General features: G+C 43.4%; 1 protein-coding gene across 2 annotated transcripts in view; it reads right to left on the bottom strand.

Annotated features, from left to right (window-relative positions):
- UBR1 (ubiquitin protein ligase E3 component n-recognin 1) overlaps window positions 1-15,803 on the bottom strand; it is a 122,270-nt gene that overhangs the window by 94,080 nt on the left and 12,387 nt on the right. The window contains exons 4-6 of one of the 2 annotated variants that reach the window (XM_061611261.1): window positions 12,145-12,255; window positions 11,451-11,581; window positions 3,147-3,285 (exon numbers count right to left, since the gene is read on the bottom strand). In XM_061611261.1, coding sequence (XP_061467245.1) covers window positions 3,147-3,285; window positions 11,451-11,581; window positions 12,145-12,255 — 381 coding nt within the window. Of the gene's footprint in view, window positions 1-3,146; window positions 3,289-11,450; window positions 11,582-12,144; window positions 12,256-15,803 lie in introns of both variants that reach the window. The other variant, XM_061611260.1, reaches the window with a different exon arrangement.

Below are 15,803 nucleotides of genomic sequence, written 5' to 3'. Positions count from 1 at the left end.
GATGTCCTTTATCTCCTCTTTTATTTATTCTGGTCTTAGAAGTGCTGCTTAGAGATATAAGGCAAGATAAAAGAATTTCGGGATTAAAGATAAAAAAAGAAGAATATAAATTGAGAGCATTTGCTGATGATTTGATAATTGTACTAGAAAATCCTTTGGAAGGAATTAATGTATTGATGGATAAATTAAAAGAATTTGGACCGTTAGCAGGATTTAAGATCAACAATCAAAAAACAAAGATGTTGGTGAAAAATTTAACTTTAAGGGAACAGAAAGAGTTAATGGACAAGACAGATTTTACAATAGAGAAAAAGTTGAAATATTTAGGTATCATTATGACAAATAAAAATTCAAAGTTGTTTCATAATAATTATGAAAAATTATGGATAGAGATTAAGAAAGACTTGCTAAGATGGGATAAACTACAACTGTCATTAATGGGTAGAATATCTGTGATAAAAATGAATGTATTACCGAGAATGATGTTTTTGTTTCAAACAATACCTGTAATATCCTCTGATTTACCTTTTAAACAATGGCAAAAAGATATCTCTAAATTTGTATGGCAAGGAAAAAAACCAAGAGTCAAATTTAAATTACTACAAGATGCCAAAGAAAGAGGAGGACTGGGATTACCAAATCTGAGACTTTATTTTGCTGCCTGCTGTCTAGTCTGGATAAAGGAATGGATCTTATTGAGGATTAAAAGACTATTGGATTTGGAGGGCCATAATTTGAAGTGGGGATGGCATGGATATCTATGGTATGACAAAGTAAAAGTAAATGTAGACTTTAACAATCATTTTATAAGACGTCCTCTGTTGAAAATATGGAATAGATATAAACCAAGGTTTTATTCGAAAATACCATTATGTGTCTCAAGTCAAGAAGCGTTTTATAGAAGAGAAATGGCTGGAAAAGAGAAATGGTTAACTTATCAAGAACTATTAGAAAATGTACATGGAGAATATACAATGAAAGAGAGAGAACAACTGACAAAGGAAGGATATAGTTTTCAATGGTTTGCCTATTTACAATTGTTAGAAAGATATAAAATGGACAAGAAAATGTATGGGTTTGAAATAAGTAAATCTGATTTTGAAATAGGACTGTGTACAAATGATGAAAATATAATTGCGAAAATGTATAAACTCTTATTGAAAATGGATATGGAGGAAGAACAAGTAAAAGAGTGTATGGTAAAGTGGGCAAAAAATTTTGGTTATAATATACAAATGGATCAATGGGAAAATATGTGGAAAAAAGGTTTGAAATTTACACTATGCTATAATCTTAAAGAAAATTTTTATAAAATGATGTACCGTTGGTACATGACTCCAGAAAAGTTGTCAAAAATGTATAGTAATGTTTCTAATGTTTGTTGGAAATGTAAACAACAAGAAGGATCATTTTATCATATGTGGTGGTTATGTAAAAAGGCAAAATCATTTTGGGCACAGATAGGTAGGAAGATGCAAAAAATTCTAAAGATAAATATTCAGTCAAAACCAGAATTTTTTTTATTGGGTTTTATGGATAAACAAATAGAAAAGAAATATGGAAGAATAATATTATATGTGATTACGGCAGCAAGATTATTATATGCACAAAAGTGGAAAATGGAATCAACACCAACAATGGAAGAATGGTTATTGAAATTAATGGACTTAGTAGAAATGGATAAATTGACATGTTTACTTAGAGAAAAATCGACAGATACATTTCTTAAGGAATGGAAGCCTCTCTTAGACTTTTTGTTGAAAGATCAAAATAAAATGATGATACTGGGATTTGACGATTAATTAAGACAGCCTATGGAGAAAAGAGATTCTGTATGTATATATTAAGGGACAGGTTTGATGTATATTATATACTTATAGCTGATCTGTGACAAATCGGAAGTCAACTATTTTATTTTCATTTTTTGTTGTTGTATTGTTATGTTTTTTTGACTTTGTTTTGTTTGTTTTTGGAAAAATTTGAATAAAAATTATATATATAAAAAAAAACAATATCACATCTAGTTTGGCCTTTCTTACCCTCCTTCAAGAAGGACAGTAGTTTGGTGGTAGAGCACATGCTCTGCATGCAAAAGGTCTCAGCTTCAATCCCTGGCATCTCAAGATAGGACTGAGAGAGATCCCTCTCTAAAACCCTTGGGAGCCAATCAAGGTAGACAATACTGAGTTAAGATGTACCAATGGTCTGACTTGGTATAAAGCAGCTTCCTATGTTGTTCCCCATCCCTCTTGCACATGGGGACCAAAACACTGGGCAGAGGAAGAGGAGGGAAATGGGCAAGATAGTGGCAGGAAAGTTGACTCTTTCACCCTCATTTTGCTATTCCCCTTCCCTCAGTTTTTCTTTAAAAGGTACATCCAAACAGGTATAGGAAAGTGTACAGTGTCTAGCCTGCATGGCAGTGTGCTCAGCCCCACTAATTAATCCTCAAAAGCTTTTAGTAGAATAACCTCCCAGTTAAACTTTAATTGATTTAAGGTACTTTTAAATAATAACTGGGTTCTATGTACAGAGCCAATTGTACTCTTGCAGTGTATAACTTGATTTCCATGGATGGTGAAGTGCCAAAGCTCAGCAGTAGAGCATCTGGTTTGCATGCAGAAGGTCCAGGTTCAACTCCTGGCATCTCCAGATAGGGCTGAGAGAATCTTGTCTGAAACCCTGGAGAACCACTGCCAGTCAGTGTAGACAATACAGTGCTAGACGGACAATGGTCTGACTTTGTATAAGACAGTTTCCTATGTCTATCAAGACAGGGCATCACCTGAAGAATGTCATTGTATGTCCCAGTTTACCACAATGATTAATTCCCACATCATATACTGACAAAATCTACATATTATTTTCTTCTTGAGATTTCCCTCAATAAAAGACACATCTTTCAGTATATATTTCACATAATTACCTGAAAAATATGCGACCACAATACTGAGTGCCACAGGCAACATACCGCATCAAGTGATATCACTTGGGAGAGAGAAAAATGCAACCATGTAATGCAATACCAGCACTTTTGAAAAATTCATTCTCTTCCCGTTCATGGAAATCATGCTACAGACTGCAACAATACATCTGGCTCTCTCTCAACTGGCACACCTGTAACAGAAATGGTGCATACTACTAACCTCTTTATCTATGGCAGCAGTATATAATTGGGCCTCTCCAAGCTCACAGCCAAGAGTTCTTTGTAGACTATAGATAACATGGTCATAAGAATGATGTTCATCATTGAAAAGTACACAGTAGTGTTTGTCTGTCTTCTCTCTACTGGGAAGAAACCAATACATCATTGGTTTCTACAAAGAGAATAGTAAAATAAAGTCCAACATACATATCGGAAACAGAACTAATACAAGCCAATAAATAAAAGTGGGGACAGACAACCAAACTCAAGGAATTAACATGTCTTTGACAAAACTAAATGTTCTCATTTACTTTATAATAGTCATTGATCCAGATATTTATCATTCAAAGGGTATTGCCACATTCTTGGTGGATTTATCAGTACTGAAAGAAGAAGTATGATGAAATTCAGAAGTGTTTCTTCCATAAAGTTGTATTTGAATGTTCATTAATGATCCAAGAACCCCATGACCAGACTTAGGCATGGAATCGGGTATCTGCACCACCCCCGTCTTTCATCCTTAAGCTAGCTGAGCTTCAATTTTTCAGCTCCCTGTTCCTCATCATTACTGTTTTCAGATCCAACCAAGCTCCTCACCAGTATGACCTTTTCCTCCATTCTGCAAGATGAAATCTGATCACACTACTTCTCTTCCTCCTCAATACAGCAAAATGGACTATTGGTCTCACCTGAAGGGTGATTTTCATAGGAGGAATGCCATCAAGTGGGTCATAGCTCCACCTATTGTCCGAAGGCAAGAATGTTCTTTGAAGTCAAGACTAGGGGCGTCAGGCCCCTCCCACTCTCCAGTTCATTCGCAGCGAGTCCAAAGAGAGAAATCTAAAAATGCAGGAGAAAAGGCCAACAGGCCTACCAGCAAGAACATAACATAATAGCAACATTCATAATAATATGACTCTAACATAGCGAGATAACATTAATAGCAGTCTTGACTTCACTAAGAAATCAACATATAATAGCATAACAGGAATATATAAAAAACCCCAGAAATATATCTGAATATCCTCCAACTGGGAGGGTCGTGATGGCATTCCTCCTATGAAAATCACCCTTCAGGTGAGACCAATGGTCCATTTTCCATAGGAGGAATGCCATCAAGCGGGATGTACCAAAGCAGCCCATAACAGGGAGGGACCACCCACATCCTAATCATCATTAAGAACCTGTTGCAACACTCACCTGCCAAAAAAGGCATCAGCAGAGGCATAACGGTCTATTTTGTAATGCCGTATAAACGAGTGCGGGGTAGACCAAACAGCAGCTCTGCAAATATCAGCAACAGGAGCGTTAGTAGCAAAAGCAGCCGTAGTGGCCGCTGACCTAGTTGAATGAGCTGTTATACTAGCTGGAACTGGAAGCTTAAGGGACTCATATGCTAATGTAATACATGCCCTCAACCAGCGGGATAAGGTGGAATTAGCTACTTTATGCCCCATAGAACGTGGATGAAAGGATACAAATAAAGACTCGGTTCGTCGCATCGCCTGGGTCCTAGACAGGTAGGTCTTGAGAGCCCTCCGAACATCCAACGAATGCCAAGCCTTCTCTAGAGGATGGGTAGGATTCGGACAAAATGAAGGCAGCACAATGTCCTGGTTGCAATGGAAAACTGAATTGACCTTGGGACGGAAGGAAGGATCAGTTTTCAGCACAACAGAGTCCTTGTGAAAGACACATAGATGTCGGGCAGAAGACAATGCGCCCAGTTCCGAAACTCGTCTCGCAGAGGTGATCGCGATCAGGAACAGGACCTTGAATGACAACAGACGTAAAGGCACAGTCCTAAGGGGCTCAAACAGAGGGCGATGTAAAGCCTGTAGGACCTTTGACAGACTCCATGAGGGAAAATGGTGGACTACAGCCGGTGAGCGTAACGCGGTTCCCCTCAGAAAACATTTGATGAACGGGTGCGAGGCAATAGGAGCACCAGAGGAGGACACTGAAAGAATGGACGACAGAGTGGACGCTCGTCTACGTAAGGTGTTGGGTCTAAGTCCCATCAGGAGGCCCCTATGAAGGAATTGTAGTATCTGTTGTGGCCTGGGAAGGATCAAGGTGTTGAGACTGACACCACCTGGAAAATGCCACCCAAGTATGTTGATATATACGAGTAGTGGAAGGTCGTCTCGAGGCCAAAATAATATCAATAACAGCATCAGACAGTTCAGCAGACCTCAAATGTCCCCGTTCAAAAGCCACGCTGTTAACTTGAGCCACTTGGGATCCTGATGCAATATCGGGCCCTGGGATAATAGATCTGGTCTGACCGGGAGAGTCCAAGGATCCGACACTGACATGGCAAGGAGATCCGAGAACCACGGTCGACGGGGCCAATATGGAGCTATGAGAACCAGGTTGGCCCTCTCGCGTCGCGCCTTCCTCAAGGTTCTGGCTAACAGTGGTATTGGGGGGAAGGCGTACAATAGGCCATCCGGCCACGGAAGCGACAGGGCATCCACCGCTTCCGCTGTCGTGTCCAGGTATCGAGCGAAGTACCTGGGTAGCTGGCAATTGCGACTGGAGGCAAATAGATCGACTGAGAAGACGCCGAACCGACACTGGAGAAGATGGAAAATGCTCGGATGAAGTTTCCATTCTCCCGGAAATATCTGTTGTCTGCTGAGCCAGTCTGCTGTCACATTCCAAATTCCTCTGAGATGTTCTGCCTTTAGGGATTGCAGATGTTTCTCTGCCCAGTCGAATATGTGGGAAGCCAGGAACTGCAGAGTATGGGACCTGGTCCCCCCTTGTCTGTTTAAATGAGATTTGGCACACGTATTGTCCGTTCGAATGAGAACATGGTCCAAGTGGAACAGAGACTGAAAATGGAGCAGAGCGAAGTGGACAGCCTTTAGTTCCAGCCAATTGATGCTTTGAGTCTGCTCTGCTATGGTCCAAACTCCCTGAACGAACTGGGAGTTGCAGTGAGCTCCCCAGCCGAGGCGACTGGCATCTGTGGTGATAACAGTCCTGCGGGGTTCTCTGAACGGAGTGCCCTGGGTGAGATGTTGAACCCTCGTCCACCAGCGGAAGGAAAGGTGCAATGCGGGAGTCAAGGGAATTGCTCGATGATTTGAACAGGCAATGTCCTGCTGAAACGGCAACAAAGACCACTGGAGTTGGCGAGTATGAGCTCGAGCCCATGGCACAATATGGATGGTGGACGCCAACATTCCAAGAGCCCTGGCTAGAAGCATGACGTCTGCGGTTGCGTGGTGCATCAGAGACCGTGCGATGTCTGTTATAGCAGTTATACGGTCTGGAGACAGAAACACAGTCGCCTGCAGGGTGTCCAACATTGCCCCTAGATGTTTTAGACGTTGGGTTGGTTGGAGATGGCTTTTGTCGAAGTTGACTAGCCAGCCGTAGGCCTGTAAAACATGGAGCGTGAGCGTTAAATGGCGGTGAGCCAGCTCCCTGGAACTCGCCCGTATTAAAAAATCGTCCAAATAGGGGTAGATATGGACCCCTGGAAGCCGGAGGTAAGCCACTAGTATGAGTAGCACCTTGGTAAATACTCTCGGGGCAGATGAGAGGCCGAACGGCATTGCTCGATATTGAAAGTGCTGGGAGCCAAAGGCAAACCGAAGAAATTTTCTGTGGGCTATGCGAATAGGCACATGGAGATATGCTTCCTTTAGGTCAATAGAAGCCAGGAAGTCTCCTTCTTGCAGGCTTTCTGTAATGGAGTGGAGGGATTCCATTTTGAACCTGCGATACTTTACGAAATGGTTGATGAACTTGAGGTCCAACACCGCCCTCCATGACAGATCTCGTTTTGGCACAGCAAATAGGAGGGAGTACACACCCTCCGACCTCTCCATAGTAGGGACTGGCTCTATCGCCGCTATGTCCTGGAGGTGATGTATGGCTGTCTGCATGACGCAGTGCCTGGCTGGTGCCCTGGGACAAGGGGAGGGATAGAACCTGTCTGGAGGAATTGCCCAAAACTCAAGTGCATAGCCATAACAAAAAAGATCTCTGATCCAGGTGATCTGAGTCAGCCACAGCCAATGTTCGCCAAACAGAAGCAGTCTGCCCCCAACCGGTATTGTGTTAGTACTGCCTGCGCTGGCGAGACCCTCCCCTATATGAGGACGTTGAGGTACCTCTGCGCCCCTGGTACTGACCTCTGCCTGGGAAACGTCTGTTCCAGACTCCCCTAGAGGGACGGAAATCATATGTTGGGAATCCGCGGCCTCTTCCCCCGGGCTGCATTCCTCGAAAGGGCTGGGTCGAGCGGTATGAGGTGAACCGTCTGAAAGGCCTGCGATCAACGTTTCTGGCAGTGGCCAAGACAGGTTTTCGAGCATCCTTGGGATCAACAAGGACTGCTTTTAGGGCTTCCTCGTCGAAGAGTAATGATCCGGAATAAGGTGCCCTATATAAATTAACTCTGGCTGTAGAGTCAGCTTGCCAGTGACGAAGCCAGAGGGTCCGCCGAGCGACTACCTGAGCTGCCATAGCTCGTGCCCCCCGTTGATTGGCATCCAAAGTGGCATCCGCCACAAAAGCAGCTGTCTTACGCAATTTTATCAGAGTCCTTCGCAGAGAAACAGGATCGGGACTAGGATCCTCTAGGTGGTCATCCAACCACATCATCGCTGCCCTGGCAAAGATGGAAGCTGATGCAGAAGCTCGCATAGAGAAGGCGGTGGCCTCATGATTCTTGCGTAAGGCAAAGTCCAGTCTCCGCTCAGATGCGTCCTTTAAATGAGAATCTCCTTCCCTTGGCAAAAGGGATCGAGATACTAGACTGGAGATTGGCTCATCTATGCCAGGAACGGCCAGTCTGCTAGTAAAGTCCGGAGCCAAAGAATAAAGTCTGTCCGCAAGAGCATTAAAACGGCGTGATTGTAATGGATGAGACCATTCGTCCTTGGCCAGTTTAGCAATGGGATCTGGCACAGGAAGGTAGTGCTCTGCTGGTGTGGGGGATTTCAAGACTCTGGCTCCTTTGATAGCAGGAGTGGCAGCTGCAGGTTGTGTAGATTGGAGACCAAGGGTATGCAAAACTCTGCAGGCAAGGGGCTGATAATCTGAGGCATCAAACAGTCGATAAGAAGTATCTTCCTCATGTTCCGAATGGTCACTCCATTCGTCTCCTTCAGTGTGCCCAACAAATGGTGACTCCTCCCCACACGAGACGTCATCAACAAACCTGCCCCTGGCAATGTCAAAGGGATTTGGAGAGCATGATGGACCTGCCTCATTGCATACATAGTGGTCCACACTGCGGTGTGGGACGGCGGGGACTTGCGAGGCTGACTGTGGTTGAGCGAAAAAAGACAGCATGTCTTGTAGTTGTGATATGAGCTCATGAGACAGCTGCAGCCCTGGTAAGGTAGATGGTTGCGCAAGTGGAGGCGACGTTACGGACGGCTCAGCAGGCATTGAAGATGAATAAGCTCTAGGTGGTAGTATGGGGGTAGGATGGCTGGCAGCTGGTTGGTCAGGAAATCCAGCAAAGTCCTCATTGTCGGAGGATGCAGTCGGAGAGTGAAAGAGATTTGTTAACTGTTCTTGACCCGCCTCCTTGGCAGCCGGAATAGAGACATACTGTGGCCGTTTGGGTGCGCTGTGGCTCGATAGATGCTAGGTTTTGGCAGCCGCTTTAGTGTGCTTATGCTTGGCTGCCTTAGATTGTTTCGGCTTGGGTGGCTAAGCTGTCTCTGGCTGGTCTGCCATCATATATATATATTTAGTGGGTGCAGTACACGGCCACGGATGGGGCAGAATGTACAGTCCCGAACAGGCTCAGTACATGGCCACGGATGGGGCAGAATGCACCAGCTCAGATGGCTAAGTACACGGCCACGAGTGGGGCAGAATGTACAAGTGTAACAGCGGTGGCACACAGCCACGGATGGGGCAGAATGTACCATTCAAACAACTTTGTATAGTATCAATAGCCTTGGTACACGGCCACGGATGGGGCAGAATGTATAGTTCAGGCAGCTTTGTATAATATTGATAGCCTTAGAGCATGACCACGGATGGGGCAGAATGCACAGTTCAGACAACTGTGTATAATATCAACAGCCTTAGTACACAGCCACGGATGGGGCAGAATGTACAGTTCAGACAGCTTTGTATGAAATTAACAGCCTTAGTGCACGGCCACGGATGGGGCAGAATGCACAGTCCAATCAGCTCTGTATAATATCAACAGCCTTAGTACACAGCCACGGATGGGGCAGAATGCACAGTTCAAGCAGCTTTGTATAATATCATCAGCCTTAGTACATGGGCACGGATGGGGCAGAATGCACAGATCAAGCAGCTTTGTATATTAGTAGCAGCCTTGTAACTTAGTAGATGGACCTGTATGGACTAGAATCCTATCTACAACACACACACCAAGGATAGATCACGCTGTGGGAGCAGATCTGAAGCGTCAGGTTCTGCTATCCACAGCCCTTTCAGTATTGAATATGGTCTAAATAAAAAGAGCGGGAAATTGAGACATGCAAAATGGCACTCGAATGAAGAGCGGGAAAAAAAGCGATCAAAATGGCGGAGGGAAGAGGAGGGAGCAATGGCGGACACTGAGGATCGGCAACGCCAGGAAAATTAAAGGCGAAGGTACGACCTCAACTGCGTTCTACAGCGGCAGTGCTGAGAGACGCAATCGCGGCTATAACATCCAAGTATGAGAGACTCCGCTAAGGAGACGGCCAGCCAAATCCCGAAACGGTTAAGCTGTAGCAGGGAATTTGAAATTAAGCCGCAGCCGCAGGCTTCTAGAGAGCGGCGCGGCGAGATTTTTTGAACGGGCGCGGAACGAGGCGGGGGAGGCAGACAAGCCCAACTGATAATAGCCGCTAAAAGGGAAGTGGGGAGAGCCGCAGCCGCAGGCTCCTAAGGAAAAAACTCAAAGAAAAGGTCGACAAAAGGAGAGAGCCGCAACAACAGGCTCCAGGGGTAGACAGGGAGCCAAAAAGGCACGAAAAAAGCGGTGGCAGAACAGTAAGCTGCAGCCGCAAGCTCCTCTGCTTTCGCCGCCGAGGGAGAGAGAACCGCAGCCGCGGTCCCTCTAAGTAGCCGTTAGGCTAGAGCTGGGGAAAAAACCCCTGGCAGGGAAAACTTCGAGGGAAATTTCCCAAGGATAACAAACGAACAAACAGTTCAAGACAAGACAGAGGGAAGGAAATAACATAGAATCACACACAAAAGGTCTTCACACTCTGTCACACAAACACTCAACACTTATCTAAACGCTAGTATATCCAACTTGCACGGACGAAGGCAAGAATGAACTGGAGAGTGGGAGGGGCCTGACGCCCCTAGTCTTGACTTCAAAGAACATTCTTGCCTTCGGACGATAGGTGGAGCTATGACCCACTTGATGGCATTCCTCCTATGGAAAATTGTTGGTAACTGCATCTCCAGATTGTATTGCAGTGCCCAACAGCTGGTAGCAACAGAACTGGTATATTTAATAATTATTGTAAGATACAGTTATACTGTCTCCTTGTTCTCATATTGGAAGTCCTGAATTCTCCCATTTCCCCTTTAAAATCTGAGTAAGTCCGAGGACTCTTCACCCTTTTGTAAAAAAAACAAAAACAGGACAGAACTAGGCAATATTTCAGCAAGTGCACAGCCCCAACCTCTTATTTGCTGTCATAATACAAGGCAAACTTGGTGAACTTAATTCGTTTCAAACTTTTGATTCTCTCTTGCAAATACCCCTCATAGGTCTATAGGGCAACAGCTGGGGGAGGAGAAGAGATTAAGTGTATGTGCCAGTTTCTCACCTGCTAAATGCAGCCTTTTCCCTAGCTCTTACATTAGCAATACAATGTTAGGAACTTCACATTTCCCTTGTAATGACTAGTTCCATCCTATCGGGCCTCATGTCCTTAATACTATTGTTATTATTATTAATTCTGGTAGTATTAATAATTTGTCGCCCAATACAAAATGTCTCTAGATGACTTACATAGAAGAATAGTAGAAGGAAGCAATACATAAACAGTTTGAGAACCGTCAGCACCACATCTCAACCATCACACAATCCCTTATCTGCAAAATGGAGTTGTTACAGAACATGGCAGGAGGACTAAATTTGTCTTGCAAAGCCGTAACTGTAGGGTATTTAAACTATCTGGTAACTCTCACAGCTTTTTCACCTCCAACTTACACAGCCATTTTGACTTTCCTTGCTACGTAACAGAAAGACTTTGTTTACATTCTGTTTCATTTACTAAGGTTTTACAACAAATAAATTTGTAAGAGAGGCAAGTAAAGTACTCAGCATCAACTCAAGCACATCACTTACCTTGTCATAAGCTCTGAAGGCAGCTCCTTCTCTTCATCCCCAACAGTCATATCTACAATATATTTTATCACTGAAGGAAATATTTTTCTCGCTTGTGCTCTTAGCTCTTCATTCAGCTGGCATTCCAAATTCTACAGCAATTTTAAAAAAGCTAAATGAATTAGGATATATGATAGATACTGAAACAAGAATTAGCAATGTTACAGAAACAGAAATGCTGCACAATATTACTCCATTGAATAGAAAGAACATACCTTCCCAAAAAGATTACAATAACCGAAACAATGGAAATTTAAAAAGCTTTTTAAAAATACAGACAGATTTTAGCCTAAAAATTAAGGAAAGATGAATCTTAACACACACACACACCCAAAACCCCTTCACACACACCCAAAAACCCTTATGTCCCAATTAAAACATTTAAACCAGCATGACCGGATAAATGCCTTTCTAATGTCACTGCAACACTTGCGTAACATATTTTGGTACAAAAGTCATTCTAAGCACGTGTTTGCTGTTGTACAAGTTTTAGGGTTACCATACACAACTGAAGTGTATTATCACTTTAAATCATGAAGTGTGTCCAAAGGCTTGTCTGCAATGAAATACTGTAAATTCCCATACTAGCAACAGGTACATAATGAAGAGTGAGGTTTTAAAATATTTGTTTTCTAATTTATTACAGATATGCTACCTCTTGTGTGCTTCCTGCTGCTCCAGGTTCATGATTTGTACAAAGTGGTCCAGTCTTCCATGCTTCTTCATCCCCACAATCACAAAATCCTCCTCCAGTGGAAGTGTGCATCTGAAACAATTAATGCCCTTAGATACAAGATCATGCCCAATAGCCCTTTTAGGACATGCCAGTCCTAACAATAGTTTACGTACATTCGTAGTAGCAAGCCTTGGGTTTGCGTGCTCCTTCCTTCTCCTTTGGCATGGCCATGGAGAGATCATAAGCTTTCACGTGTATTTTAAAAACATTTGGTCAAAACAGGAAAACTCTGGTTAGTTTAAACTATGGTTTATCCTAACAAGCCAGAATCATAAACCAATCTTTCCAGGAACTCTTCTGACTACGTGCTGGATGGGCCATGTTCCAAGTGTCAAAACTCTCCCCTAGATTATTCCTTCCATCACTGCTACCTTTTTGGCTTTCTCCCACCAGCATGAAATTAGGCCAAGGCTACAGGTTCCCGACTCTTGCCTTACTCTCTAAGTCCTCATGGCCATATCTAATTGGTGAATTCTCCTGCCCCCATCAACCCTGCTCCCCTGATTGTATAGTGTTAAAAATGGGGACTATTCCATATGAAAACGCTGTCACCTACTGAACATCGATCCTTGCTCCTATCAATAATGTCTGAGATTCCTCTTTAAGACTGTCTAATGCAGATTTAAAGAACTGTTTCTGTTTTATGCTGCCTATCCTTTTTCTTCCCTATCCCTTATATTTCCAATAAATTATATTCATTCATATTTGCAATAAAGTTCCTGGGGTTTGACACTGACTTTTGACAATCTAATTATCTTTTCCTGCTTGATAGACCACACTTTCATGGTAGCTAAATTCTTTGACTGGGAGAAAACTGGCCGAACTCACGCAGCAGTAACTGGTGAGATGGAAGTTGAATGTTAACCTACAACTCCTGGAATTCCTCTTGTTCAGATGTTAGGTAGTGGTAGGCATAAGTTGGGAGGTCATAGGCTAGGCTCGCCTTCAAGGCAGCTCGAGAATTTCCACACTCACCTCCAAATAAATGGCTGTGATCTACAAAGCTACTATAGCGTATATTTAAGTGCTTGGGAATACCCATTTACATTTTTCTTTGAACACATCCCCATGCCATCTCACAAAGTGATTTAACAAGGCTTCCATTGCCAAAGTGGCTTGTCCTGTGGCATGGAACCTGCTGTTCAAGAAAAACAAGCCTAAAGCTCCCTCTGAAAAGTAGAAAGAGTCACACAGTTGTTTGAATTCCAGTATACCCAGTGTAAGTGTTCAGGGTTCAACTGGCAAAACAACTAGCCGAAGTTTATCAGGAAGTCTGGAATTCAGGAAAGTAATTAATCTAGGCCTCCCCTCATCCGAAACATACATTAATCTTCCTCCTCTCCTACCCTTGAGAGCCTGAAAGCAAGTTTATGAATTCCAGTAGTCTGCTTTTGGATTCTGCCTAATAAACAATTTTGATATAGCCACGTATATACAGTTTTAATCCTTTACATATTCCACCTATTAAAGTACACTAATAATTAATATTTCACTCATGTTCCATAATTTGAATGCTTAAAGCAAAAGGTTCATATCCTCGGAAGAAGAAATCAAATACAATAAATACAGATGTGACAGACTAATTTTTCAGCTTGCATATTTTATTTATTTATTATTTTATTTATATCCCACCCTGCCTCCCAGTAGAAGCCCAGGGCAGCAAACAAAAACACTAAAAACACTTTAAAACATCATAAAAACAGACTTTAAAATATATTAAAACAAAGCATCTTTAAAAACATTTTTTTAAAAAGCTTTAAAAACATCTTTTTAAAAAAGGTGTAAAAACACATCTTTTTTAAAAAAATATTTAAAAACTTATTAAAAAGCAATTCCAACACAGACGCAGATTGGAGAAGGTCTCAAAAGGCTTGTTGAAAGAGGAAAGTCTTCAGTAGGTGCCAAAAAGATAACAGACATGGCACCGGTCTAATATTTAAGGGGAGGTAATTCCAAAGGGTCGGTGCCGCCACACTAAAGGTCCGTTTCCTATGTTGCTCAGAATGGACCTCCTGATAAGATGGTATCTGCAGGAGGCCCTCACCTGCAGAGCGCAGTGATCGACTGGGTATATAAGGGATAAGGTATCCTGGTCCAAAGCTGTATAGGGCTTTGTACACCAAAACCTTGAACTTGGCCCGGCAGCACATGGGTAGCCAGTGCAATTCTTTCAGCAATGGAGTGACATGTTGGCGATACCCTGCCCCAGTGAGCAGTCTTGACGCCGCATTTTGCACCAGCTGCAGCTTCCGGACCAACCTCAAGGGCAGCCCCACACGGAGCATATTACAGTAATCCAGCCTGGAGGTTATCAGTGCATGGACAACAGTGGTCAGGCTATCCTGGTCCAGAAACGGCCGCAGCTGTCCTACCAGCCAAAGCTGGTAAAAGGCACTCCTAGCCACTGAAGTCACTTGGGCCTCTAGTGTCAAAGATGGATCCAGGAGCACCTCCAGACTACGGACCTGCTCTTTCAGAGGGAGTACGACCCCATCCAAACCAGGCAACTGACCAATCATCAGAACTCTGGAACTACCAACCCACAGCGTCTCCGTCTTGCTAGGATTCAGACTCAGTTTATCGGCCCTCATACAGTCCACCACCGAGTCCAGGCACCGGTCCAGGGCTTAAACGGCCTCTCCCAATTCAGATGTTACAGAGAAATAGAGCTGGGTATCATCAGCATACTGCTGACACCTTTCCCCAAATCTCCTGATGACCCCTCCCAAGGGCTTCATATAGATGTTAAACAGCATGGGGGACAAGATGGTACCCTGCAACACCCCACAGCACAACTGCCAAGGGGCCAAAAGATAATCACCCAATGCTATTCTCTGAAAATGACCTTGGGGATAGGATCGGAATCACTCTAAAACAGTACCTCCAATACCCATCTCACCAAGTCAGCCCAGAAGGATAACATGGTCAATGGCATCAAAAGCTGCTCAGAGATCAAGTAAGAGTAACAGGGTCACACTCCCTGTCCTTCTCCCAATAAAGGTCATTCATCAGGGCAACCAAGGCCGATTCAGTCCCATGACCAGGCCTGAACCCAGACTGGAATGGGTCAAAATAATCTGTTTCATCCAAGAGTACTTGCAATTGCTGTGCCACAACCCTCTCAATCACCTTCCCTAAGAAGGGGGTATTTGCAATCAGTCTGTAATTGTCGCAAACCAATGGATCCTGGGTGGGCTTCTTCAGGAGCAGTCAGATCTCTGCCTCCCCCTTTACCACCTCCCCTTGCATATACACACAACAGTTCCTACCTGCACTATCTAAAAGGATACTATTACCTTCATATGCAATAAGAACATCACACTAATCCTAGCAACTGGAAAGCCCAATAATTAGGCTTCTTACTAATGTAACAGTTTAATACCTCTACAACCTACATTGTCACATGTGCACCTAAGAATGCTCAGCAGAGCACAACAGCACCAGCAACAAGGCATTATTATTTTCTTGTATAAAAAACAGCAAATTTGATACCAGGCTCTTTTTGGAGAACCAAAGACTTCAAATTTGAAAAAAGCAGGCCAAATACAAAAGAAAAAAAGGAAAAAGGTTTATTTTAA

This window comes from Rhineura floridana, chromosome 2 (assembly GCF_030035675.1).
Source record: "Rhineura floridana isolate rRhiFlo1 chromosome 2, rRhiFlo1.hap2, whole genome shotgun sequence".
NCBI lineage: Eukaryota > Metazoa > Chordata > Lepidosauria > Squamata > Rhineuridae > Rhineura > Rhineura floridana.
The sequence above is the reverse complement of the archived record's forward strand: the minus strand, read 5'-3'. Positions and strand labels throughout refer to the sequence as shown.